Source organism: Musa acuminata, chromosome BXJ3-6, assembly GCF_036884655.1.
Source record: "Musa acuminata AAA Group cultivar baxijiao chromosome BXJ3-6, Cavendish_Baxijiao_AAA, whole genome shotgun sequence".
Taxonomy (NCBI): domain Eukaryota; kingdom Viridiplantae; phylum Streptophyta; class Magnoliopsida; order Zingiberales; family Musaceae; genus Musa; species Musa acuminata.
Genome location: NC_088354.1, coordinates 35,222,038 through 35,247,806, shown reverse-complemented (window position 1 = coordinate 35,247,806; position 25,769 = coordinate 35,222,038). Strand labels below are relative to the sequence as shown.

Here is a 25,769-nt window from a genome sequence, read left to right as displayed (position 1 = left end):
CATATTTTAACAACCTTTAGCATAGCAAAACCGTCATCAACTACATTGAAGAATTCCACAAGTTGATGACCCGATATAATACTCAAGAGATGGAAGAACAACTTGTTGCAAGATATGTCGATGGCCTACAAATTATGATTTGAAATCATAGATAAAGTAAAGATGCAATGACTATGGAGGTTATCTTATGCTTATCAATTAGCGCTAAAAGTTAAAGTAAAGCTTACTTAAAGTGGAGCAAAGAGATATTCTAATGTTCCTTTACATTACCCGTCTAAAGTTAACTCCACTCGTTATAATGCTAGTAGATCGAAAGCTAACAGAATCATCAAAAATACATCCGAATTAACTCCTACCAACTATGGATGATAATCTAGTCGCACCAATTACCTTCCTACTTTCTTTAAATGCAAACATGTGGGATACTACATGAACGAGTGCTTAAATAGATGAGTTAACTTTACCGAAGAAAAAGATATTAATAAATAATTTGAAGATAAAAAATCAATATATGATGAATACCACGATGAGGCTTATGAAGAAATTACATCCGAAGAAGGTGAATGCTTGGTAATCCATAGAGTGCTTGCTACTCAAAGAGATGATTCTAATGAAGAATGGTTATAAAATAATATTTTCAAGACATGTTACAAGTCTTAAGATAAAATTTGTTCTCTTATTATTGATAGTGACAATTATGAGAATATTGTGTCTTAAGATATGGTAGACAAGCTTAAGCTCAAGACAAAACCATAGTTAAAGAAAGACAATGAGGTACAAATTACTAATCGATACCTAGTTTCTTTTTCGATGAAAAAAAAATTATAAAGATAACGTATGGTGTGATATAGTATCAATAGATTTTAGTCATATACTCTTAGAAAGATCATGACAATATCATAAGTATGCTATACATGATGGTAGAAAGAACACCTGTACTTTTAAATTCAATCGAGTTAGAAGTATATTTTTGTCATGCAAAAAGTAAGTTTACAAGAGAAATAACTTCATTATTTTAAATAAGTTTACAATAGAGCAAAAAAAGTGGAGTTGTATTTATATTAGTTGCTAAAGAATGCATACAATATATAGAAATTTATGGTGAAGTAAAAATATTTTGGAGGAATTCAAAAGCATCTACTCTTAAGAACTTTTTAGTGGCTTACCTCTTCTTCGACACATTCAACATTGAATCAATCTAATTCTAAGGGTAATTTTGTCAAACAAATCTCACTACCAAATGAGTCCAAAAGAACATAAAGAATTAAATAGACAAGTTATAGATCTATTATACAAGAGTTATATTTTAAAAAGCTTAAGCATGTGTTTCGTTCTAGCTCTATTGACTTTAAAGAAAGATAAAACTAGGCAGATGTGCATCGATAATCGAGCAATCAATCAGATTATCATCAAGTACAGATTTTCTATTCCCATGTGGAGGATATGTTTGATATGCTCGCTAGTGCTCAATTTTTTTCTAAAATCGATTTTCGAAGCGATTATCACCAAATCCATATTAATCTAAGAGATGAATGGAAAATTATTTTTTAAGACTCGAGAATATTTATATGAATGATTAACTATGTCATTTAGACCTTCAAATGCTTCGAGCACCTTTATGTGGGTAATGAATAAAATTCTATGCCCTTATATTAAGAAGTTTTTTATTGTTTACTTTGATGATATTCTAATTTATAGTCATAACAAACTTCATAGAACATTTGAGAACTATCTTATCAACATTGAAAGCAACAAAATTATACATAAATCTTAAGAAGTATTCCTTCATGACCTCTAGCCTAGCTTTTCTAGGCTTCACCTTAACCCCTACAGGTATCTAAGTGGATTATGAGAAGATTAAAGTTATCTAGACTTAGCTAACACTAACATTCCTACAAAATATTCAGAGTTTTCATAGGTTGACATTCTTTTATCATTAATTTATTCAAAATTTTAGTACAATTGCAGCTCCTCTAACTGATTACATAAAGAAATAAGTGTTTGAATGGACACTTGTGGCAAACAAGAAAGGTGAAATTATTTGCTGCTTTTATTATTGTATTATCAGATCTTTCTAAAATATTTGAAGTTGATTATGATGCCACATAAGAGTACTTAGCCAAGAAGGACATCCACTTGCATTCTTTAGTGAAAAGTTTAACAATACAATAAAGAATTATTCAACCTATGATATTTGAATTTTATGCTATTTTTCAAGCACTACGACAATTTGAAACCTTATTTGATTCAAAGAGAATTTATCTTAAATTATGATCATAAAGCTCTTAAACATATAAATTCTCAAGCAAATCTTAATATATGACATGCAACATGGGTGACATTTTTACAAAAGTATACTTTTGTCATGAAGTATAAGAATAAAATGTGTAATAAAATTGTAAATGTACTAAGTCGACAATTAGGGTTTCTTAATACTATACAAGCCAAACTAAAATGATTTGATGAAATAAGAAGTACTTATTGTAATAATGAAGATATTGAGGAAACATAAAAGTTATGTACAAGTGAGTATCACAAAATTGAAGATGATTTTCTCTTTCATGGAATCCAACTTTGTATTTCTAAATATTATCTAAGAGAGTATTGAATTGCACTATAATGGATTAGAAGGTCATTTTGGGAGAGACAAAACAATACTTCTCATCAAAGTGAAATATTTTTTACCAATAATTTGTCAAGATGTTACACGTTATGTGAAATGATATTAGTAAAATATTTTTGCTAAACTTCAAAAGGGCAAACTCAAAATCTTTGATATATATACTCTTTTACTAATTCCTAATGCTTCGTGCGAGTGCGAAGATATTAGTATGGATTTTATGATTGATTTATCGAAAACTCAAAACAGTATATATTCTATCTTTGTTGTTGTTGATCGATTTTCTAAAATAATATTTTATTCCTTGCAAGAAAACCATGGATGCTAACGTTTATTTCAATGAAGTGATCAAACTTCACAAAATTCCTAAATCTATTACATCAGATATCCTAAATTTAATTACTTTTAGAGAATTTTTGGAAGAAATTTGACACCAACCTATTATCATCGTCAAACAATTGGACAAACTAAGGTTGTTAATAGAACTTTGGATAATATGTTTCAATGCTTTGCTGAAAAGATCAAAATAATGGGATCTGGGATCTCATGCTAAAGCTGAATTCGCTTATAACTCTTTGGTTAATCATTCTATAGGCAAGAGTCTATTTGAGATTATTTATGATCGTATTTCACCTCATTATCTAGATCTTGCTAAAATACCTAAATCACTTTTATCAAGTTCAAAGGGAGAGGATTTTGCTATTATCATGACAAAAATTCATAAAGAAGCAAAGAAAACACTTAAGGTAACAACCAAGTTTAGAAAGAAAAGGCTAACAAGCAATATTTTATGATGATTTTTGAAGAAGGAGATCTTATTTGAGTATTCTTGAAAAAAAAAACGTTTTTCAATAAAAACTCTCAATAAACTCAAAGAAAAAATGGTCACTGTGAATGTTCACAGTCACTCAACATTTAACGTTTAAGATAATAATAACAACAACTCGAGTTATTTATCATCCGGAGAGAATGATACAATGCATAATGAGTATTGAATGCTCCTAAGTTACAAGACAATAAATTTCAAGCTTAACCCTATCAAATTTCTAAAAAATGATTCATATTTTAAGATATTATAAAAAATTAAAATCATCAAAGTACAATGCACCATGAATTTAATATATTTTATAATATATGCTTGATTCTTAACAAGTTAAATGATTCACATCTTGAGATAATTATGAAAATTTAAAATCATCAAAGTACAATGCACCATGAATTTAATATATATTATAATATATACTTGATTCTTAATAAGTTGTGACTCATTAACTAGGTAGTTGAGAGATTCAATGTCCGAAGGATGTATAAAAGGGAAAGAAAGAAGGATTAATGGGACATTTTCATCTTTCAAATTTTATTAAGTTATCTCTTTGAAAAAAAAGAGTTTAGTTTTTTTTTTCTCTTTATCTTATTTCACATCATGATTTATCATTAACAACATAAATAAACAGGTCTTTAGATCTATGGAGATTGGCACAAGTGAGATAAGCTAAAACTCTTTCAAGATGATAAAAATTTCTATCAACATTTCAGACATAATAAATAAATATTATTACCAAAATTGTATAATAAACTTGAAGGTGCTATTTAGTTTAGTTGGTAAAAATCTAACCATATCCCCTTTGTTAAGAAAAAGGATACTGTACAATAGATTTGGTAGTAAAATCTTATAACCAATATTTTTTGTTCTCCATTTCTGATCCCCAAATGAAATTACACATGAACTTTTCTCAATGTTCTTGCATTCCCTAAAAAGTTAAATCTTCTTGAACTTCCAAGAAATTGCAAAGCTCAAAATACTTAAGCAAAACATAGGTAAAACAATATCATAGCAACATGGCAGAATCACCTACTTTTCCACAAGGCATAAACTTTAATCTGCAATGTCACACAAAAATAAAGAAGTGAGACAAGATTTAAAGGGTCAATGGCAAGGAAGATTGGGCATACAGAACTGCCATAGCTTGTTTGCTACATTCGCAATAACAATGAAGGTCCAAACAGTATTCCACAGGAAGCTTAACCAGGCAATTATATTATTCAATACTAAACAGGAAGTATCTGAACAAATTCCAGAGTTAATTAGATTCAAAGCTCACTCAATAAAACTAGTTTAAGGACTGATCTAAGCTTCTGTGACTCAATGAAATCAAAGTCACTATTCCTTACATATCTACATTATGGTTTTGCAGGGTCAAATCTGTTTAAAAAAGACTGCAGATGATAAGCATATGACTTCAGCTTACAGTTGGTACAGAAGGGACCATGAAGATGAAACACAAAAAGTAATTTGGTACATGCATTGGAAAAGAAGATTAGGAAACATAAGGATTAAGAAAAGATGTGTATATATATACAGATGAATGGTAAAAGAAATCCCAAGATACTGAACTCCAAATAGTTCAGAAAATCTTGATGTTTTGGAATATCTTAATGGTAGTGACACCTCCTAAATATAAAGGCAAGAATGTCATGAGTTGAATTTACCATGAAAAGATAATTTCCACCTAAGTATCTTCATGTATCTTCCAATGCTGGGGCATATGCCAGTATATGGAGAACATGCAGGACATCAGCAAAGTTTCAAAATCTTCAGTTACATATAATTGCAGTCACATACACAAAAGCTGGATGCATTAGGTTTTTGGTAATGCACTCTTATATCCTCATATGGTGAAACAAACAAATGAATCCAAAAGCAGAACTCAACCAAGTCATATATTACAATCACGGAGTCTATGGTGCATCAAGCCCAGTTGGTAGAAGAATACATGAATAAATTAACTTCAGAGAAAAATGAACCCCAGAAATCAAATATTAGGAAAGGTCACTTGTTTTTTATCCTACAACAATGAGGTGTAATATCACCTGCCAAGATGGAAAGAAGGCGTGAACAATCTCCCATAGTATTCAGTCAACAGAGCTTATTCAGTGGGCCGCATGCATGCACACGGAAACTAGTAGCTCTTCAGAAAATTATTGTGCATATAAACATGACAATCTCGATGCTTGCCCTCTTCTTCGTGATAGAGATCAACCTAGGTCAGATACTCAACTTACATGTCAGGTGATGACAATCAGTCTATAGATGATGTTTTTCTGTAACATCTCAATCAGTCTACAACAGCCACTAATTTGCTTAGCCTCTTTCTCTTTTGCAGTTCCCCGGAAGGAGGTATCTGTACTGGTCAGCATTCTGAATCAGATAACCTGGAAGATTTACAACAGAGTATGTACTAGGAATTGGCCCCAGCTTGGCAATTATTTTCTGGAACGTGTGTTCCTCAGGAAGCATGTCGAAAAGGTCAGCTCCATGGCATATGACATCCTGAATTCTGAAACGATTTAAGAAATAAGCAAATCGGACACGATCAACATGGCTATATGCATTCATTTTAAAAATAAACTCGCTGATGTGCCGGAAGCAGAAGCTGCAGTGCCACCCGGAGTCTGCTAATAGGTCATCTGTCTGACGCAAATGGGCATATGTGGTCTTCCCAGCTCGGTAACGGTGAACTGAAGCCCTCCAACTATCATCATCAAGGTAGAACTCAAAGGAGTAGAGGTAGTTCCGAAGCTGGAGATGAAGCTTCTCTGGAATCTCATCGCACCACCTGAGAAGGTTGATAGTGTGACCACTAGGTATCTCATCAACATCGGACATGATCAACAAATCATCATCACTGATTCCGGCAATCCTGATAAGCTGATCCAATGCCTTCCGCTGGTAAGCCTCCTCGACAAAAGGATTCTCCCCTTTTACAAATCTCCCACCAAAAGTCCCATAAGTCAACCGTGACTCCACGAACTTGAAGCGGTGGCGGTTCTCTGCAAAGGAGAGGGGCTTCTTCAAGCCGGTGAATGTTGAATTGGACTCGAGCAGAATGAACTCCGAGACGTAAGGGCTGAGCTCGTTCCAACGAACTTCCAGGATATCGAGCTCATTGCTGAACAAGACGGCATCGTACACACGCCTCGGCATTTCCCGGACGCCCCACCCGTGGAGCTTGCACAGGTTCTCCATGGAGACGTTCTCGTGGTAGTAATGAGGTATGGTCCTGAAGGGCTTAGGAGGGGATTCCCACAGCGGCCGAAGGAAGTAGGTGATCTTCTGGCCATGGGCGTAGATGACGAATACGAGGGTGGGAACGCCGATGAAGAGAAGCAATAGTGCCTTGAGATCGAAGACCTGGAGGGCGCACCGGAGCCGCCGGGACATGCTCAGAGCTGCTCTTGAAGCCTGCTACAGTACAATAACAGCTAAAGTTAACAAGAAAGACAGAGGCACGCTGAAGAGAAGATCACAATTTCAGTAAAAAATCAGATGATTCATCGATCCATTGAGGAACTCAACGAGTTTCTACTGGCACCACAGATCCCTAGATTCGTAAAATCGAACAATCGAAAGCCCCCCGAGAAGCTCGAACTCAGGAGAGCCAAAACCAACATCATAGGGTTCTCAACGACAAATCACACGAACACGAAATCGGACACCACAAATCGCACAAAAAATATCGAAATTTGAACAAAGGAACGAACTTGTCAGATCTTCTCACAAGATCTGGAGAAATCGGGATAAAAAATTACCCCCCCGCAGACGTTCTCGCAGGAATAATCCGTCTTCTTGGAGCACGGACACCCGGCCTCCGGCATACCGAAGCAACACTTCTTCCCCAACCAAATAAGATGACCTTTTTCCCCCAAAAGATCCGCCATTTAGCCACCAGGAAAGCAAAATATCTCCGCACCGGTACGTCCCGGCACCGATCAGATCCCGCAGCCGCGGCGCCCCGGAGTGGCCGACCAACCCGATCTGCTGCCGCCCTTTCTCTTCCTCCTCCTCACAAGTTCGCGTCTCTCCCTCCCCCCTTCCCCACTGCGTCTTCCCCAAAGTTTCGGCCCCCCAGAACAGAACACAACCACGGTAAATTGTGGTTGGCTGCCTAAGACTCAAATCTCGAAAACCCAACCAAGACCCAGAACGGGACAAATTAGAGTAGCAGCAAACTATCGCTTCTGCTCGCAGCGGAGAGAGAAACGAGAGACGAGAGACGAGAGGGGAGTGAGCGCGTGAGGGTCTTCTTATGCACAGCGCGAACACAACCCCGGAAGAGGAGGAGTGGGAGGGGGAGGGGGAGGGGGAGGCGGAGGAAGTGGTTTGGGAGCCGCGCTATTGGAATCCAGGCGGCGATGATTACAAGGAAACGGACGGCTTCCACGTCTATTCCCAAGTCGGATTCGCCCACGTATTCAACGGGCCGCGTCGCGTCTCGACCTTGTCGTATGTAACCCGGTATCGATGTCATCTATGTGATTGAATGAATCATAGTTGGCAAATATCGTTGACTTCGGTCAACTCAATGGATCATAAAAACATAAAAATAATTTTTAATTATTTTATTTTTTAAAAAAAATATAATGAATTTATAATAGATATTCTGAGACCACTAACCCTATGATAACACCAAATGTCACGACTCGATCAATTTATATAATATATTATAGTATCGACATAATCTAAGATTAAATAATAATAATATGTTGATCATGATCGACCTCTTATAAGCCAATGATATATGATTAAATTAGAATATTATAATAAAAATAAGATTCTTACTCTCATATTAATGATAATATATATATATTAAAAATAAGACATACTTATTTCGCTCCTCAGCAGTTTCAACGAATGTATTTATGCTCAATAAAAAATTTATATACTTAATTTAATAATTTTTGTATAACAAAGGTTGGATATAATAATACGTATATCATAAAATTATACATGTAGTTTTGGAACCTATCACAGTCAAATTTTTGAGGCATTATGTGATGGTGGGCATCACGCGCTTGGATTGACATGATCCTTAGTCTTCATATGACTTGGTCCAAAAGTGTTCTTGGAATTGTTCTCCTTTTCCTAACTCATTGATCTCCTTTCCTTCACCAGTAAAAGACTTAACTCATTGTCTTGCCTAGAGAGAGAAAGAGAGGGGAATGTTCTTAGTCTTTGATGATAAGTAAATGGACAACTTGCAAGTAGAGTGGGGCTGTAGGATACCATTAGAGTCTCGTGATTGAAGGTTAACTACTGTTTCCTATCTCCTAAACTTGTTTGACCAGTGTTTCTTCTTCTTTTCTCTCTCATCTGAAGCCATTAAAAGAAATTGAAAATGTCAAGATTAGCTTTTGTAAGATGAGATGAATGGCATGAAGACTGAGATACATTTTCCAACCTGAAAAACTAAGAGATGATGAAATGTGTTTGATAAAATGGAGTCTATAATAATCCTTTTTGAACATAAATCTATGTTTTGTGAGAGGATTAATAGTCATTGAAAATTAGAAAATTAATCACACAATCACAAAGTTCAGACTTCTTGAATAATAATTTTGATTTCTTGAGATTGCAAGTTTGCGGTCATCTCCTTTTTTTTCTTTCCTCCTCTATCTCAAGTTAGATTATCCTTTCTTTTAGTTGTTGTTAGCTCTCTCTCTCTCTCTCTCTCTCTCTCTCTATGTGCAATAGTAGCTTGGATTCCTTGGTGTTGCAAGTTTGCTGTCATCTCTCTCTTTCTTTCCTCTTTCTTTTTAGCTTGAGTTACTTCTAATTAAAGTCGGACTCTTAATCGATCGAATCTATAAATTGAATCTTAATATAACTGGAAATAAAATCGAACTGAATTGGAGTATGACTAGGATTGACTTTGAAAAGAAGTTGTAAGTCCATTTCATGTCCACAGATGAATTCCAATGCTTATAGCTCTGTCAATGATGTGAAATGTCCACCAGAGTTACATCAGTGGTGAGTGGCTCAGCAACTTCTATTCCCTTCCCATGGGTGGACCAAACTGGACCACCAGTGAACATCAAGCTCTCAATGTGGACCTCAAAAGATCTATAAGCATCTGACCACATTCCCATGATTCATGAAGCTTTTCTTCCACTTGATGCTTTGCACTTGATTACTAGTAGCATCAAAATAATGGTATCTTGATCTGCTACTCTCCTACATGTTCCTGGAGTTCCCATTGTTCTTACAAAAGCAATTTAAAGTTGCTTTGGATACTTAACAATGACACTGCATCAAAAAAGTAATGTTATTTTGATCTGCTGCTGTGCTACATGTTCCTCCTGTTGACTCTACTGTGGAGTCTCCCAGCTGCTATTATTCTTTTAACAGCAAGATAAAGTTGCTTTAGATAGTTAAAGATAACACTGCATCAAAAGTATTGTTACTCTGCTACATCTTCCTGCAACTCCTGTTAACTTTCCTATGCACTCTTCTACCTGCCATCATGCTATCATGCTGCATTGTGTATTGCAGTAAGATAGTAACATAATTGAGGATGTACCAAGCAATGCTGCATGACTCATAACATTGTAAATGCAGTGTGCATCTTCATTATATATTGTGAGGTGCTCAATTAGGACCACTGTGCTCATGCCTGACTGAGATTGCAATGATTCTTAGCAGCACACAGACTCTTATCAAAACAGGCACAAGTTATGTAGGATTACAACCACTGATGAGCAAGAAATGATTAGAAAAAGAATGCTGCCCTTGTTTTGTTCTTCACCACCTCAATCACAGCACAGATGTAGCTTACTGATAGTATACTCTCAAAGGAGTTGGGATGTGAAGACCTAAGCTTGGAAGCTGGCTTTGGTTGGCAAGAGATGGCCTCATTGCCTCCATGAAATAAAGAAATGGATATGAACATGGATGAATTGTCTGTTCATCAAAGTCTTCCAAACCATTAGGTCAACTCTCCATGTGCCCAATCCATATCAGCTTACAGCTATTGATCCTATCAGACAAGCATCTAATGTTCATTGCTTTTGCTGTCAACCATAAGCATTTAGCTCTGTAAAGTAAGCAATAAATGCACCAACCAAATGAGTTTCTTGTTGTTCATATCTCATTGTGTCTTACTTGGATGTGAGCTAAAAAATTAAGATGTGAATATCTTTTTAATGAGATCAAGCTTGCATTAGTCTAAATACAAGCTGCCCATAGGCCACCTTCATCTGCATAAGCAATATGAAGAAGTAAGCATTTGATGCATTTTAAAGCATACATTTGTCAACCAACAAAGTATTTGCTGACATGCTGTGCCATGATTCTATCACATTTTGTTATATACTGATGGATTGTTATCATCAATCCATGGTTTTATGTTATGATCAAAACATAAATCATAAAATTATCAAATCACTTAAATAGTCGAACATTGTTATTGACACCATCGACTCATCTTATGTCGAGCTTGAAGTACTAAAGTAAAGATATAACGTATCGTCGAGTTGTCCACTCATTCTTATACTATAATTAGATACTCTCGTCAAAATATTCTTACCTAATTAGCAACTAATCAAAATGAAAGATTTGTCACGTCCATGATCTGATGATTAAAATCATGTCAAAATAAAAACAAGAGAAAGTGGGCCTAACGAATCCCTATAACCTAAATTTTCCCAAGATGTTCTTGATCGAGATCTTTGTCCCATCAAATTGGGCCAGAGATTTAGCTACTGATCCTCATATCCCTTCTCAATCACACCACCTATCTATCTCCTAAGATTAATAACATCAATCAAATTAAATATAGATGACTCCTTTGAGTAGCAATCAAAAGAGGGAGGGATTGATTTTCTATTATAAACTATTGATTCTACTTGTACTTTTCGTAGATTGTAGCTTCTCTATGGATGTTGATTGCCGGTAAAGAAGGCATTAAATGGACTCTGAAGGAAGGTATCACCAATTTGGTGATTGAGTCTCATGCAAACCCTTCTTAATACTTTTATAACGCAATAAATATGTCAATTGGTTGGGTTAATTGGGTTCTTATTTTTAGAAGAGGGAGTCTCATGTAAACCCATGATCATCATTTGGGCTCCACCCACTCACCATTGCCATCCCAACGAATTCTCAAATGCTCTCTCTCTCTCTCTCTCTCTCTATATATATATATATATATATATATATATATATATATATATATATATATATATATATATATATATATATATATATATATATATATGATGACAACAATGACGATGATGATGACGACAAGGATGACGATTTTTTAGAAAAAAAATTATTTTCTTAGGTTGTTTTTCCAAAAGATTCCTATTTTTATTTTTTTTTTAGTTGCATCCTCTTTGCTTAAATTTTGAATATACTTTTGATTTGATAGCCAACTAAAACCTCATTTATAGTATTTTTTTATTTTAAACAATATTAAGAAAAATATCATAACTCAATACAAAAATATTGTAATTGGGTTTCTTATTAAGTTGATTCATAAAGGGTATTGGAATCATAAGTATTTTTCTAAAATTCTTTTTTGAGGATACATAAGAAGCAAGCAAGGTTCATAAGTATTTTCTTAATATATTTTTAATTCATTTTCCTCTCATCCTCTCCATTTTTCCTAACCTCATGTATAGCATTTTTTTGTTTTCAATAATGCTAAGAAAAATACCATAACTCATTAAAAAAATTATAAATGAGTTTTTCTTTTAAACTTGATTCCCCAATGGTATAGAAATCACAGGTATTTTTTTTAGTATTTTTAAATTTATTTTCCTCTATTATATTATTTTTGTAATATATTTATATTTTTTTACCAAAAAATATTATAACTCATATAAAAGTCAAATTATTTGAATATTTATTTTTTGACTGGAGAGCTATTTTCAAAATGAATATTTTCTTAAATGTTCTCCATTAAAAAAAATCAAACATTTTGATTTCTATTTTAGCATATTTTTAAAAACACTATACCGGAGGAAAATAAACTAGAAAATATTAAACAAATATGTATGAAAAATATTTATGATTCCTAAACTTAGTTACTATGTTTTCAACAATACAAAAAAAGAATTACCATAACTTGGGTTAGTAAAAAAAGAGCCAAACCCAGAAAAATATACATACATACATACATATATATATATATATATATATATATATATATATATATATATATATATATATATATATATATATATTCCAACGAAAAAGGGGAAAGAAATTGGATATATATATATATATATATATATATATATATATATATATATAGCATTTTTTCGTTTTCAATAATACTAAGGAAAATACCATAACTCATTTAAAAAATTATAAATGAGTTTTTCTTTTAAAGTTGATTCCCCAATGGTATAGAAATCACAGGTTTTTTTTAATATTTTTAAATTTATTTTCCTCTATTATATTATTTTTGTAATATATTTACATGTTTTTACCAAAAAATATTATAACTCATATAAAAGTCAAATTATTTGAATATTTATTTTTTGCTTGGAGATCCATTTTCAAAATGAACATTTTCTTAAATGTTATCCATTAAAAAAAAAATCAAACAATTTGATTTCTATTTTAGCATATTTTTAAAAACACTATACCAGAGGAAAATAAACTAGAAAATATTAAACAAATATGTATGAAAAATATTTATGATTCCTAAACTTAGTTACTATGTTTTCAACAATACAAAAAAAGAATTACCATAACTTGGGTTAGTAAAAAAGAGTCAAACCCAGAAAAATAAATATACATACATACATACATACATACATACATACATACATACATACATATATATATATATATATATATATATATATATATATATATATATATATATATATATATATATATATATATATACTAAGGATTATAAATGAGTTTTTCTTTTAAAGTTGATTCCCCAATGGTATAGAAATCACAGGTTTTTTCTTAATATTTTTAAATTTATTTTCCTCTATTATATTATTTTTGTAATATATTTACATGTTTTTACCAAAAAATATTATAACTCATATAAAAGTCAAATTATTTGAATATTTATTTTTTGACTGGAGAGCCATTTTCAAAATGAACATTTTCTTAAATGTTCTCCATTAAAAAAATCAAACAATTTGATTTCTATTTTAACATATTTTTAAAAACAATATACCAAAGGAAAATAAACTAGAAAATATTAAACAAATATGTATGAAAAATATTTATGATTCCTAAACTTAGTTACTATGTTTTCAACAATACAAAAAAAAAATTACCATAACTTGGGTTAGTAAAAAAGAGCCAAACCCAGAAAATTAAATATACATACATACATACATACACATATATATATATATTTATATATATATATATATATATATATATATATATATAATCGGAAAAGGTTAAAAACGTAAAAAGGGGAAAGAAATTGGATGGATGAAGCCGACGGAGGGAGGACCGCTTGTGAGCCTCTCACCATACTATTCTTACACACTGTTCCTTGTCTTTGGCCTCGTCACTCTTTTTACCCCTCACTCTAAAGATGACGACAACGTCTTATCCAATGCACCCATAACCTTCTAAATCCATCTAATTATTACTCTTCATTATTATCAATTAATATATAAATATAAAATTTAAATATCTATTTTTTTTAATATTTGTATCAATCAAAAAACACAACGATAAACAATCTAAAAAAAGAAATTTAGATTAATAAAAAACCCCGATCCAGTCTCAAAACTGCAGCCCCAAAAAAAGTGTGTCCAAACCCCCTCATGCCAATTTCCCCCCAATCCTCAACAACATCTCCTCCTCTCTCTTGTCTGCTCGCGATCCCAATGTCTCCCTCAGATCTCCACCCTCGTCCCCTCCCCCTTCCCTTCGTGTTGCTTGGGTTCCATCAGTAATTACACGAAGGGGAATCGATCTGGTTCGCTTCCGAGTAGGTAAAGGAGGAAGGAAAGAAAGAATGGCGTCGGCGTCGTCTTCGTCTTCGTCGGGGATCTTTGCGTCGATCTGCCTGCTGCACGCGGCGGTGGCGGCCACGTGCGGGGCGCTGATGATGTTCTACCTGAACGAGATCGCGGTGGTGGGGCACGGGCGGGAGACGGCGCGGAGGTTGCAGGGGTCGACGCCCCACGACCAGCTGCTGATCCAGACCTCTGACTCCTTCGCCGGCCTGCTTCTCTTCGCCATCGGCCTCCTCCTCTTCATGGTGGCCTTCGTCAAGGACCGCGACTTCCAGGCCTTCTTCGCCAAGGGCTGCATCCTCCTCCATGCCGCCATGGCCTTGTGGCGCGTCTTCTTCGAGCGCCGCCTCGAGGACCTCGCCCGCGACTGGCCTCGCCAGCTCGTCGGCGACCTCGTCCTCAGCCTCTCCTGGGTCCTTTTCCTCGTCTACTCTTGGAGGGAGAAGTACGACTAATACTGCTATTCCTAATACTATTTGTATCATCATCCCGAGGTAACCTCCCTTCCATGGATTGCTCATGTGGTTCTATTGTCTCCTTTCTATGTGTAATATACGCTTGCTCTTCTTGTTGATTGCCGGTACCTGGATCGATATCTGGAGTTCCTCATGTTATATATGCTACGTCATGACACCCTTGTAAATGTTCCTTCTTTTTTTCTGATCACAATCAAAATTGGGATTTGTGAGCTCCGACTGTTATCTGTTTCCATCTTTGTGTGCCCAAAGAGTGATTTTGATTGTTCTACCATGCTCTGTACCGTCTTTGTATTTAGCATTACAATTTATGTGAGTATTGCATGGCTCAGCTTGTGAATTCACTGAGCAGTTAATCTGTTCCCTGTTCCTTAGGTTCGTGATCCTTTGCTTGGCGTGTGTATCAATTTAAGAAATATTTACTTTCGAGTCACTCGCTTAAGGATCAGTATGCACAGTTATGCTTTCTTTGACCAACTGTAGCAAAAATAGTCTGTCCGCTAGGTGTTTGCATTTGGTCACTCTTGTGATACATAGATACATGCCCAAGTAATTCCATATCTAGATATGTTAATCTTGGGACATGGCTCTTGCATGCACTCATGGAAGTGCATGCTTTTCTTGTTTTGCCTTGCAGTGACAAACGCCGCCATGTGATCATTGCACATTTTGATTTCGAACAAGTTTTGTGTCTCCAAAGGTTTTTTATCAATTGCCTCCGTGCCAGCTAGCGAGCAGCATTTTGTGGCAGTTTGGAATTAATATGTGAATAACCTGACTTAGATCTTCGTTTGACTGATGTGTGACCTTTTACACTTTGCTGTTTTTTTGGCCTTTCTTGTCATTTTTATATCTTCTAAATTATTTTGCCCTTCAGTGATGAATGCTTAAACTATAGTGTAGAATTGAGCACTCAGTGCTTTCTTTTGCGAATCTAACCTCAAACAATTTAATCTGAATCCTCTTGTATTTCAGATGCAATCGAGATACATGTCGTCTTGAAGCTGTATTATTATGTGAACCTATTTCCTTATTGCTTTTAAAACTTGTTCCCGTTTGTCTTTGCTGAAAGATGGCTGTATAATATGTATTTTGATCATCATGTCAATTCATTATGAGAAAATTTTGGCACCAAATATTATGCCTGCTATGGTGCCAATTCATTGTTCATATATATCTTTGGCGTCCAAGATTTACATTATTCAAAGTTATTGGTATATTTTTGGTGCTGAAGATGCAATTTGGGCACCAAAAACTTTTTTGTATTAGACAATCATAAGACATTCTGTGGCTTATATAGATGATGAATAAAGGTATGTTGAAATAAGAGTCAAAGAACAACTTCTATAACAATTTCAGTCATTTATATTGTCATCTTAGACAACTTTTCGTGCGGTTTGACTTTGAAATTGGATCTATGGTAGAAGCACAATGGCTTTATACAAATAATGAAGTTAATTTAATATACTCACCAATTTATCATTCTATATATTTTGCTTTCAGAAATTGGGAAATTTTTAATCCCTTGCCAATCTATTAGTTTCTCTGTCGTAGTACTTGATGGCTTGAATGATTTGAATTTATAGATGATGGCTTGTATCACTGAGGAATTAGAAATTACTATGAATTCACGACAGAGATCAACAACCACTAGCTGATAGTGTCTATATTATGAAGCCATAGTAAACGGCTACCAAAGTATAGGATCGGTTAAGTTTTTCTTGTAAAGAGATGGATGGATCTGAAACTGCTACCATGATACACACCCTTGCTTGGTTTGTCTTGAATAAAAAAAAAACCAATGCGACAAAGCTAAGAAGCAGCAGCCATATGTACCAACTGCATTGGGTCAGCTACTTCCAACCTACTTGTATCCTTTCCTTCCATTGAATGCTTGATTACTGATGTCTCTTGATAGCATTATGCCTGAAAACGGCTGAGATTTTGGCCATTTCAGTATCTCTTACATGACCTTGGGTTTTTAGCTGAAACATCTCTCTCTTGACGCCGTGGTTCATTGTCGGTCGAACCTTCGAACTATGAGCTATGAGCCTCATTGGGTTTCAGGGTTTTACTACTTAAAATTCATTGTCATTCACTTTGTATCATGTACTGGACCTAACCATGCTGTGTTCTGATGCTGCTCTTCTTCTGTTCACATTTCTGCTGGTAATTTTGATCCATTTTCTTGATCTTTTATGACTAGCCACTTGTTATTTGAAATGCTTGTTTCTGCTGTGCATTGGCAATCTTTTGTGCTGATGGTGGTTTTCACTTCCCTTCTTTTGTGATTTGGACAGATTAAGTTCATGTGAATGCTTGCACATTTCAGTTGGTTTGAGTGGCTCCTAGAATCTTATTAACACAGCTACCGAATGAATAAATGATTGCAATGAATAGCTCAAGATCAATGATGAATTCAAACATCATTACATTCCATGTTCTTTCAGGCAACACCAGACAAGGTAATGGTTTACATTTTCATGATGCGAGAGAATAACACCTGAGAATTATTTTTGCTGTGCTTAGTAGCAGTTGCTTTAGGATTTAGACAAATCCTTGTGCTCTCAAGTCAGTATATTTTGTTAGCACAGCCACAATCTCTAAGCTGTCATCACCACCGGCACCGGTCATGCTCATCCTCACAGTCCTCTTAAACCTGACTGATATCCTGCTATCCCTCTAAGGAGGCCGATGCTTCCTTCTCCACCAGTTCCAAGATTTCCTTCCATCTCTCCGCAAGTTTCTCGCACACATTCCTTGTGATTCTCTTCTGCAACTTGGTACTTCTTATCCATTCAACACCGATCCACACATCACATTTGCTCGCCGAGAAGACAGCCGGTCGGCTCTCGAACCTGTAACTCAAATGGACCTGCTTCAGAAACAGACATTAAGCATAGTCACATCATATACATAACATCAGTAAACGAGCGGAACAAGAATTGCTGCGTACGCGGAAGTGGTCTTCCAATGGGACATTGTGAATCGTCATAGCTTCGTCGACCATCCACCCGTCGCCATCGATCGTTCGATTCTTGCGTTGGGTGCTACAAACCTCTCCACCAAACACACACATATGGCTGTTGAACTTGTAATCAACACTCCTTTGGTAACAATCCAGTTTTGTAGCTTCCCATTGAGTCACTCTGTAATTGAGACAGCCAACTTTACCCATTATCTTCTTCTCCACACAACCCCCATCAAAAACTTCCATGAGAACATCTACCTGCAACAAAGGCAAGATGAGCAACAGCAGACAAAAAAGGGAAGGAATAAGACATTAGAGATATCCCACTGACATCCAGAGGAAGCTCTAAAGAGTATGCCTTGGAAAGCTCAAAGTCTTCACTGCTCAAGATGGAGTCAGAATTCCCTCTCTTATCACAGCACAAGACTTGGTCTACTTGGTCTTCTTCCACCTTTGCATGCTGCTCACCAGCCCTAGATTTTGATCCCCACAGAGCCATAATTGTTCTAGTGAGAGCAAGAATCAGTATACCGATTACCAAAAGAAATGATCATACAGCAAATGAACACTCCAACAGTACCTGCTTGCTTTGCCGTAAGATGCAAATGATTGAAACTGGAACTTTAGCCTTCCTTCTTCGTCTAAGGTTTTAGCTCCACGCCTGGCATCAAGTCCTCGACCGCTCCTCAGGGTGACGACCAGCGCCGGGCTGCCAACCGTCGTCAGAGATGGTGAAAGAACATGAATGTCTTCGATGTCTTCCCAAAGAAAGAAGAACTTGGTCTTGTAACCAAAGAAATTGGCATAGAATCCGAAAACTCTTGCAGATAGATAGACTTTGCCCTGCAGCACAAAAATAAGTGTTGGCAGACAGATAGATATCGATCGAAAGGCTCGTCGATTTCTGCAGCGATAAGAAGCGACACCTGCAATGGTAACTTCCTCTTCAAGCAGCACGAGAATTCATGGATCAGGAATTCCTCCGGCGGCAACGCAAAGATCTTTTGGAACGTCGAGTTCTTGTTAGGCGACGGAAAGTTCATCTGCCCAACAGAATCGTGCGAGAGATCATCAACACTGTGGCGTCGCAATCCTGCAGATTAAATTTCCATACGTTGGTTTACCTTCTTCCCGACTTCCTTTTCCATCTTCCGTAGATATTCTCTAATGGTTTCAGCTCCTCCGGTGCTTCCTACAAGTATTCTTAGATGCAGCTTGCTCCGAGACGACCGAGCAAGTCTTCCTTCGAGCGAAATCCACATGTCAGCCAGTTCTTCACGAGTATGTCTCAGAAAATTGATTTCCGCATGCCCAAGGCAGAGTTCTCGATCGAAAGGACCCTCGAAACTAAACACTTGGACGTCTAACACCGACGGCGGTTCTCGCATCGCATCAAACTCCAGTATGTCTGCACAGATCTTGGATGAGTTCAGATAACGCAGATCAAATGGTGGTGTAGATGCTATAAGATTTAGAAGCTCACCATTCCACTGAGGGTTTGTTGTTTGAAGCTGAACAGAGCTTGTTCTGCTTCTACCATTGCAGCTAAACACGACATAAGGATCTGGAAACCCAGGAGCCGCTGATGGTAACCTACTACCTTCAACCAAGGCCACAGTAAGCAGCCATCCATCACCATGAGCTTCGATCCCATGATCACTCCCTGCAAACAGATGCCAAAAACATTCTCCGATCAATCTCCAGATCCAATAATGAAATGAAACAGGAGAAAACAAGTACCTCTCTGCAATCTCGCCTGTACAAAATGTGAAATCATAGTTACAACATGCTGTACTTGAAGAAACAAGATGCCAGCAACAATTAGCTCCCCAAATGTGTCGGGCAAATCAAAACCATCAAACTCCAGTCCCTGGATCTTTTGCGGCTCTGATAGAAGAATGTGGCAGAACACATACAACACCATCAAAATTGTAGAGCACACTGTCGGATTACAGAAGTACTGCATGAACAATTTCCAGTTGGATCGGTGATCCAGTTGCAATGGAGCTAACAAATGTTCCTTCGAGCTGAGTGGTTTGATGTGGTGCGATAGCAACTCAGCGAAGCTCTCATAGCTCTCCTTGAGTCCCTGCCGAGCAGTTGCCTCGATTATGCTTTTCATGACAGTGCTTTGATGGAAATTAATGTCCCATGATATGGAAAGACAGGAGCTTGTTTCACCTGAAGATAAATCTGGACCAGGTGTGATCTTATACAGTAAAAGAACCTGAAAACAATTACCATAAGGCACATTCGGAGTGCAAACCCGATTCAAGACTGCAAACTTCTTCCCATCTGCCTTGAGATATACCTGCTCCTCGGTGGCCTTGACGGCTTTCACCAACTTGGTTGCGGCTTTGGTGTAGGAAACAAACCTTGATAGACATGGATTGTCTTGGCATCTCCATTTCCATGGCTTTTCTTCGTAATCAAGACTTCCCTGCTGCTGTGCCAGATCTCTCCTGAACTGAGAATTGGGTTTGTACAAGAGAGAATTGAGATGCTTGGGTTCAATCATATATGTCTGCTCAAGAAGAATGCCCCCTTGGAGGTTTTCCGGAATGTCGATTTGATCCCTTGTCTGCATAATTTCCATAGCATCTTCGAAGGTACCATCAAGAGATTTCGCATCTTCGGCACTCTCGATGCCCGGAAGCGTATCAGAAAGTTCCAAGGAGTCGTAGTTTTGTGAACCAGCAAGAAAGCTTTTTCTGCTCTTGTCACCCTCTGTTGCTGCAGAATGGGCTTCTCTCTGCCCATGTTCGATGTTCATCATGTTGTCGGATTCTGTGCTTGAAGGAATGTTCGTAAGTACGACAGGCGGCAATTTAGGCTGTGGATCACCCGCTCCATCGCAGAAGCTAGAATGAGGAGAACTACTAATACCATTATGGTTACAGTTTCTTCCATGCAGGGAGACGGTGAGGAGGATTTCCCCTGAAAGCTTATCATTGTCAGGTCATCACTAAAGAAGCATATGACATAGAAGCTAGCAATCTCGAGTAACATGGATACTCCTTTTTATGAGAAGAAGAAGAAGAAGAAGAAAAATCTCAATCAATTTATCACACTCGCAGTGTCTAAAGGAACAAAGGAGAGGAAAGAAAGTTGGATCGTCGAAGAAATATCATTGCTGGAAGTGAAATTTAGTTCACAGAGATTGGAGATATATGAGTAGGATTCAGCAATTTGATTGGAAGAACATTCATCACAAGCACAACAGAGCAACAACATCAACTCGTACAGTTTTACTGTGAGAGTGAGACGATACCACAGTCCTTGGTCTTGGATTTGCCGCCACGGTGCCGCCGCGGCTGCAGCGAGAACCAGGTGGGGGGTTTCGCCTCCGCCTCCTCCTCGACGTAAACGCGCACGCGACCGAGCAGCTTTGCCGCTCGTCCTCCACCACCGTCGCCTCCGCCTTCGCGGAAGACACTGAGCTTAAGCCCTACGGTCCCCTCTTCCTCCTCCTCCTCCTCCCCCATCCAGAACGCGAACTCCTCGTTCCAAACGGGGTCGGGCGTGCCCGTGACGGCCCTCGTCCTTGACTTGTGCTTCCCCGCCTTGATCTTCGCGTAAACGCCGGACGGGGAGGCGGCCCTGGACGGCGGCCATGCCAAGCCCCTGGCCTCGGCGACGTGGACGAAGAGCCTCATGGCGCGCTCGGGATGCGATCGATCGTTGGGATATCGTACGTCGGAAGTCGAGAGGAGAGAGACGGAATGCAGCGCGGTAAGCTGGTGGTAGGAGGAGATGAGGCGGCGGAGAAGCCATGCAAGTTGGTGAAACGTGGATGGCGACCGAAGCTTACACCGCAGTAGGCGGTCGGACGCAGCGGGGGTGGACACGTTATTAGCTGCCATTCCTGAGGCAGTTGACCAACGATATATATATATATATATATATAATTTATTTTTTAAAATTTTAATTTTATAAAATAATTTTTTTAACCTTATATAGATCAAAATATTTTGTTTTTCTAAATATAAAAATATATAATTAGCTCAGAAGTGTCTATTTATTTATGTTATCATCAAATAATTTAAAGACTCATGATGATATATATGATGCCATTTTTGATATAACACCTTCCAACATTGCATCAACTTCACAGAGAAAAGTTGAGGAAGTGAACATTGAAGGAACGCTTCAGCTTCCTCTCCTCCCTCTTCAACCTCTTGTTGTGCCTTGTGCAGAATGATGCCACTGCTTCCTGCATGGAAGTTGGTCCACACACGAAGACACCCACCTCAGAGTCTCCCGTGCCGGTGGCAATCTCAGCGAGCATGTCTGTAGGAAACAGAGAAGCTTCACCGTCTTGGAACTGTAACAGATGCTCAATTACAGCATTTAAGGTCACAGTGAGAGAGAAAGTGGTACCTCCAAGATTGGGCCTGCAGCCAAAGTATATTTCGTGCGTCTGCAGTGCACCATGGACCTTGTCAGGTAGCATCTCTGCAAGTTCATGGTGCTTGTGAGATAATTCTTGGCTATCATCCACTGACTTCCTCCATCTTGACAGAACAGTGGCCACTGTACAACAACTTGCAGCAATGGCCAACGAGCAGAGGAGAAGTAGGTCGCCGATCCATGATGGGTTCTTCTTTTTGGAGGACTTCTTTTCTTGGTGCACGAAAAGATGGGTTAAGATGATAAGAGAAGCAAGGAAAAGAAGAAGAGAGAGGGCTGTAATGGCCGCCTTCCACGGCAGCCCTTCAGGTGTCGGCACAGCAGACCCTTCAGGGGAAGCTTTGTTCATGGTGATCGTCTTCACCCGAGACAGATCCTGCAGCATCTTCTCTGCTGTAAACGGTGGCCCATCTTCCTCTGTCACGAAAAGCTTCAGGTGCAGATTGCCAAGCTCAGCAGAATGGGTCAGCAATAATGGAGAGATCAAGGCCAGCATGCTGAGGTCCTGGACCTTCTTCACGGCATATATTAGATGTACCTTCGTTGGACTCCCCTCCATGGCACCATTTCTCGAAGCTATGTCTTCCAGAATGCTCATCAATGGTGATATCCCAGATCCACCAGCTATCAACACTAAGCTCCTGTACCTGCTTCGGTAGACGTTCTTCACATCATCAAATTCAACACGAACATTGGAAGATTCTCTCGGCTAAAAGCTCTGTTACCTCAGGTGTTCGACCGTCGCCGGCCCATACGGCCCTTCAATTGCTACCGGGATGCTCTTCGGATGATCGGAACCGGCATCGGTCATCGAGTTCAACATGTTGTAGAGGTCAGTGGTCCACTGGCCTTGGCACTTGATCAAGACAGAGAGCTCAGAATCATCCATGTTGGAGCTGGAAGTTATGCTGAAAGGGTGCCACTGGAACTCGGATATGCCTGGTACTTTGATGAAGACGATGCTTGTTGGGGTGTAATCCATGCCTGTGGTAGAACATCAAACCAAACCATTAATTCTTCCGACCACAGAAAGAACAAGAACCAGTTGCAGAGCATTAAGAGCTTACAGGGATGTTTTGGGAGAGTGAGCTTCACAGCTCTGCAAGGCAATATGCTTGCAGAAACAAGGAATGTCTGCTTTCTTGACTGTATGATGCGCAGTATCTTGTCAAGGGCAAAGAGAAGAACACCAGCGAATACCAGATAGAAATGCCTGTCCCCAGCATGGATCAAGAAGAAGAGGATGAAGACCATGTAGAGATGGTGGACCGAGAAGAAGAGCTGGAACTGCTTCCTTCTTACTTGGGGAAGTGATGTTATCCAGATGATGACTCCGGTGGCCAAAGCAATTGCACCGGCAATGTTAACACGCCCTGTTGCTTGCCATTGTATGATCTGTAGTGCATGAATCATTAGCAAGAACTACAGATCGAATTTTAAGGATGAACAACATATATGTATGCTATATATACTTGCCTCCTTCGACAGTCTGTTCTTGGTAGCCCATATGAACATGATACTGATGCCATGTAAGACCGAGAGCAGTATCATCGTATTACCTATCCAGATGTGATACCTGACCGAAGCTTCGTACTGTACTCCAAGAATCCGGAACACCGCCATCCCTCTCAGAATCGGCAAGAACAGGAGCAGTAGGCAGGCTTCGCTCAGAGAACCGATCCGAACACCCATGTGCATCATCTTTAGCTGCCACCTGAGAGCCAGAGAAGGTGGTGATGACGTACGGGAAGCAAACCGCTGTTGTAGCGATAGATCTTGTGGCTCACCTATTCAGTTTTAGAGACTTGTAGGGCGTCATCTTCTTGAAGTCGCTGGAGACGTTAGAGTAGTATGTCCACGCCAGGAAGACGATGAAGAGGGCTACACCAAGGAGTTCTGCAGCTGATAGTACGCCGACTGGGCTGCTGACGATGAGTGGATTCGTGAAGGCGGGCATCAAGGGCCTTCTCTTCCTGCAGAGAGAATTCAGAGTCCCATCATGCTGCTGCTGCTGCTACAAGGAATGCGGAGATCACCGGAGCAGAGTACCTGAGGTCGTCCTTTTTGGCAGCGATGTGCAAAGAGATGTAGCCCAGTGTAGCCACAGCTAAGACCGGGAGACAGTAGACCACCACAGTGAGACCTGAACGCAGGGTTGGAGAACGAAGGTTAGTGGGCACTCAGCAGAAGGTAAGAAGGCAACACAAGAAGTGATCCCATGGTACCGTAGTCGCCGAGGAAGGTGGCGTTGGCCCGGTCTTCGGCGACGTGCCATGATCTCTTCCACGACTGTGTGGGGCGGATGATCCAGATGCAGGCCCATGCTGCAAGCAGCACGGCCATGAACAGCTTCAGGACGAGAAGAAGGAGAAGCGTGGTGTTCCTCGCCATGGATCCTGGAGACCGTCTGTGATGAGGACGATGGCAGCGAGATCCTCCTCTTATGCGATGGATTCGAGTGGGAGGAGACCACGGTCTTCCATCTGATTCTTCTGGTGGCAAGGTAGTGCGGTGTGGGCGCGCGATGGTGCAACCGAGAAAGCAGAACGGTATTATCTGCTGCGTGGTGGCTGTCATTGCACTTGTCAAATGCATACGCCATAAGCATTATCGATCTCAGCTGCGGTCCTTTTTCGAATCAGAGTGTGTGGCCATGTGTTCGATCAAATGCCCGTTGACCCTTCTCCTCCAAAAGCAAGAAGGATGAGAGGGGGAATGGGGATAGACAATGGGACACCCAAAAAGTTGCAGAAAGGTAGGCGTGTGATCGGCACGGGTAGCCACGCGCTGAAGTGGTGCCATGGCCGGCCGCGTGGTGACTTGGCGATCCTCGCTGTGCAGCTCCGTCGGCATGGAAGGAGCACACCATTGCATGAGAGGATTAAAGTAGTAATTAATCATATCTGAGATATATATATATATATATATATATATATATATATATATATATATATATAATTTTAAAACGAATTTAATTTATTATTTATTTAATAAATTTTATTAGTGTATGGATATATTACATATATAATAATACTCAAGGAGGATAGAAAAGAAACAAATGTAAAAAAAAGAAATCAAATTCAATCTTGAAGATTTTAAATATTCATCATAAGTCTATCAATTAAGAATATAATTAAAAATATATATTATTATTATTTATATCAAGTTAAAAATATTATCTTCATCAATTTATCAAATTATTTGATATAATTATTTTTTTTTCTTATAGTTGTTTATGGGACTAGAAAATTATAATGCATCATTAGAGAATGGATAAGTTTATTTTTTTTTCGACTTAATGTGTGAGTGGTATAAGATCATAATTATATTTATATTGTTGGATGAAATGATTTCATATCCATGTGAGACATAAAAAGGTATGAGGCTTTCACCATAGGAGTTTGTTCCATAGTGAGAGTGTGTATGATACCTTAAACTAGGTAAAATTATCTCAATTAAATGAAGTGGATCCGAGATGGAAATTTGATACTAAGAGATCTTA

General features: G+C 38.2%; 4 protein-coding genes across 5 annotated transcripts; 1 reads left to right on the top strand and 3 right to left on the bottom strand.

The window, feature by feature from the left end:
* Positions 1-5,310: 5,310 nt before the first annotated feature.
* Positions 5,311-7,695, bottom strand: LOC135641637 (uncharacterized). Of its 2 annotated transcripts, none has more exons than XM_065157162.1 (2): positions 7,211-7,695; positions 5,311-6,863 (listed from the first exon to the last, which is right to left on the bottom strand). In XM_065157162.1, exons 1-2 carry the CDS (start codon positions 7,337-7,339, stop codon positions 5,763-5,765), a joined length of 1,230 nt encoding a protein of 409 aa, XP_065013234.1. In that variant the 5' UTR covers positions 7,340-7,695; the 3' UTR covers positions 5,311-5,762. The 2 variants fall into 2 exon arrangements, with proteins under 2 accessions (XP_065013234.1, XP_065013233.1); XM_065157161.1 differs by having other exon boundaries at positions 5,311-6,866; positions 7,211-7,681.
* Positions 7,696-14,183: 6,488 nt separating this feature from the next.
* On the top strand, positions 14,184-15,102 carry LOC135640183 (uncharacterized). The gene has a single exon (XM_065154407.1). The coding sequence runs from the start codon at positions 14,410-14,412 to the stop codon at positions 14,863-14,865; it is 456 nt and encodes a 151-aa protein (XP_065010479.1). The 5' UTR covers positions 14,184-14,409; the 3' UTR covers positions 14,866-15,102.
* A 2,125-nt stretch (positions 15,103-17,227) lies between these two features.
* Positions 17,228-21,546, bottom strand: LOC135641445 (C2 and GRAM domain-containing protein At1g03370-like). Its single transcript, XM_065156806.1, has 9 exons — positions 21,129-21,546; positions 19,598-20,794; positions 19,341-19,520; positions 18,982-19,265; positions 18,784-18,900; positions 18,438-18,700; positions 18,185-18,363; positions 17,843-18,111; positions 17,228-17,761 (listed from the first exon to the last, which is right to left on the bottom strand). The coding sequence occupies exons 1-9, from the start codon at positions 21,511-21,513 to the stop codon at positions 17,561-17,563; spliced, it is 3,075 nt and encodes a 1,024-aa protein (XP_065012878.1). The 5' UTR covers positions 21,514-21,546; the 3' UTR covers positions 17,228-17,560.
* A 349-nt stretch (positions 21,547-21,895) lies between these two features.
* On the bottom strand, positions 21,896-24,789 carry LOC103989285 (ferric reduction oxidase 8, mitochondrial). The gene is made up of 8 exons (XM_009408087.3): positions 24,493-24,789; positions 24,317-24,410; positions 24,055-24,240; positions 23,744-23,981; positions 23,335-23,662; positions 22,993-23,251; positions 22,238-22,914; positions 21,896-22,147 (listed from the first exon to the last, which is right to left on the bottom strand). Exons 1-8 carry the CDS (start codon positions 24,656-24,658, stop codon positions 21,966-21,968), a joined length of 2,130 nt encoding a protein of 709 aa, XP_009406362.2. The 5' UTR covers positions 24,659-24,789; the 3' UTR covers positions 21,896-21,965.
* Positions 24,790-25,769: the final 980 nt, after the last annotated feature.

Excerpts from the sequence above, each read along its gene's own strand:
- LOC135640183 (XM_065154407.1), top strand. The coding sequence starts at position 14,410 with ATGGCGTCGGCGTCGTCTTCGTCTTCGTCGGGGATCTTTGCGTCGATC.
- LOC103989285 (XM_009408087.3), bottom strand. The coding sequence starts at position 24,658 with ATGGCGAGGAACACCACGCTTCTCCTTCTTCTCGTCCTGAAGCTGTTC. Across the intron at positions 24,411-24,492 it reads CACCTTCCTCGGCGACTACG|GTCTCACTGTGGTGGTCTAC; the intron begins GTACCATGGGAT and ends CCCTGCGTTCAG. Across the intron at positions 23,982-24,054 it reads AAGTCTCTAAAACTGAATAG|GTGGCAGCTAAAGATGATGC; the intron begins GTGAGCCACAAG and ends TCTGGCTCTCAG.
- LOC135641637 (XM_065157161.1), bottom strand. The coding sequence starts at position 7,339 with ATGGCGGATCTTTTGGGGGAAAAAGGTCATCTTATTTGGTTGGGGAAG. Across the intron at positions 6,867-7,210 it reads GCGAGAACGTCTGCGGGGGG|CAGGCTTCAAGAGCAGCTCT; the intron begins GTAATTTTTTAT and ends ATTGTACTGTAG.
- LOC135641445 (XM_065156806.1), bottom strand. The coding sequence starts at position 21,513 with ATGAGGCTCTTCGTCCACGTCGCCGAGGCCAGGGGCTTGGCATGGCCG. Across the intron at positions 19,266-19,340 it reads AACAAACCCTCAGTGGAATG|ACATACTGGAGTTTGATGCG; the intron begins GTGAGCTTCTAA and ends AGATCTGTGCAG. Across the intron at positions 17,762-17,842 it reads CATTGGAAGACCACTTCCGC|GTCCATTTGAGTTACAGGTT; the intron begins GTACGCAGCAAT and ends TTTCTGAAGCAG.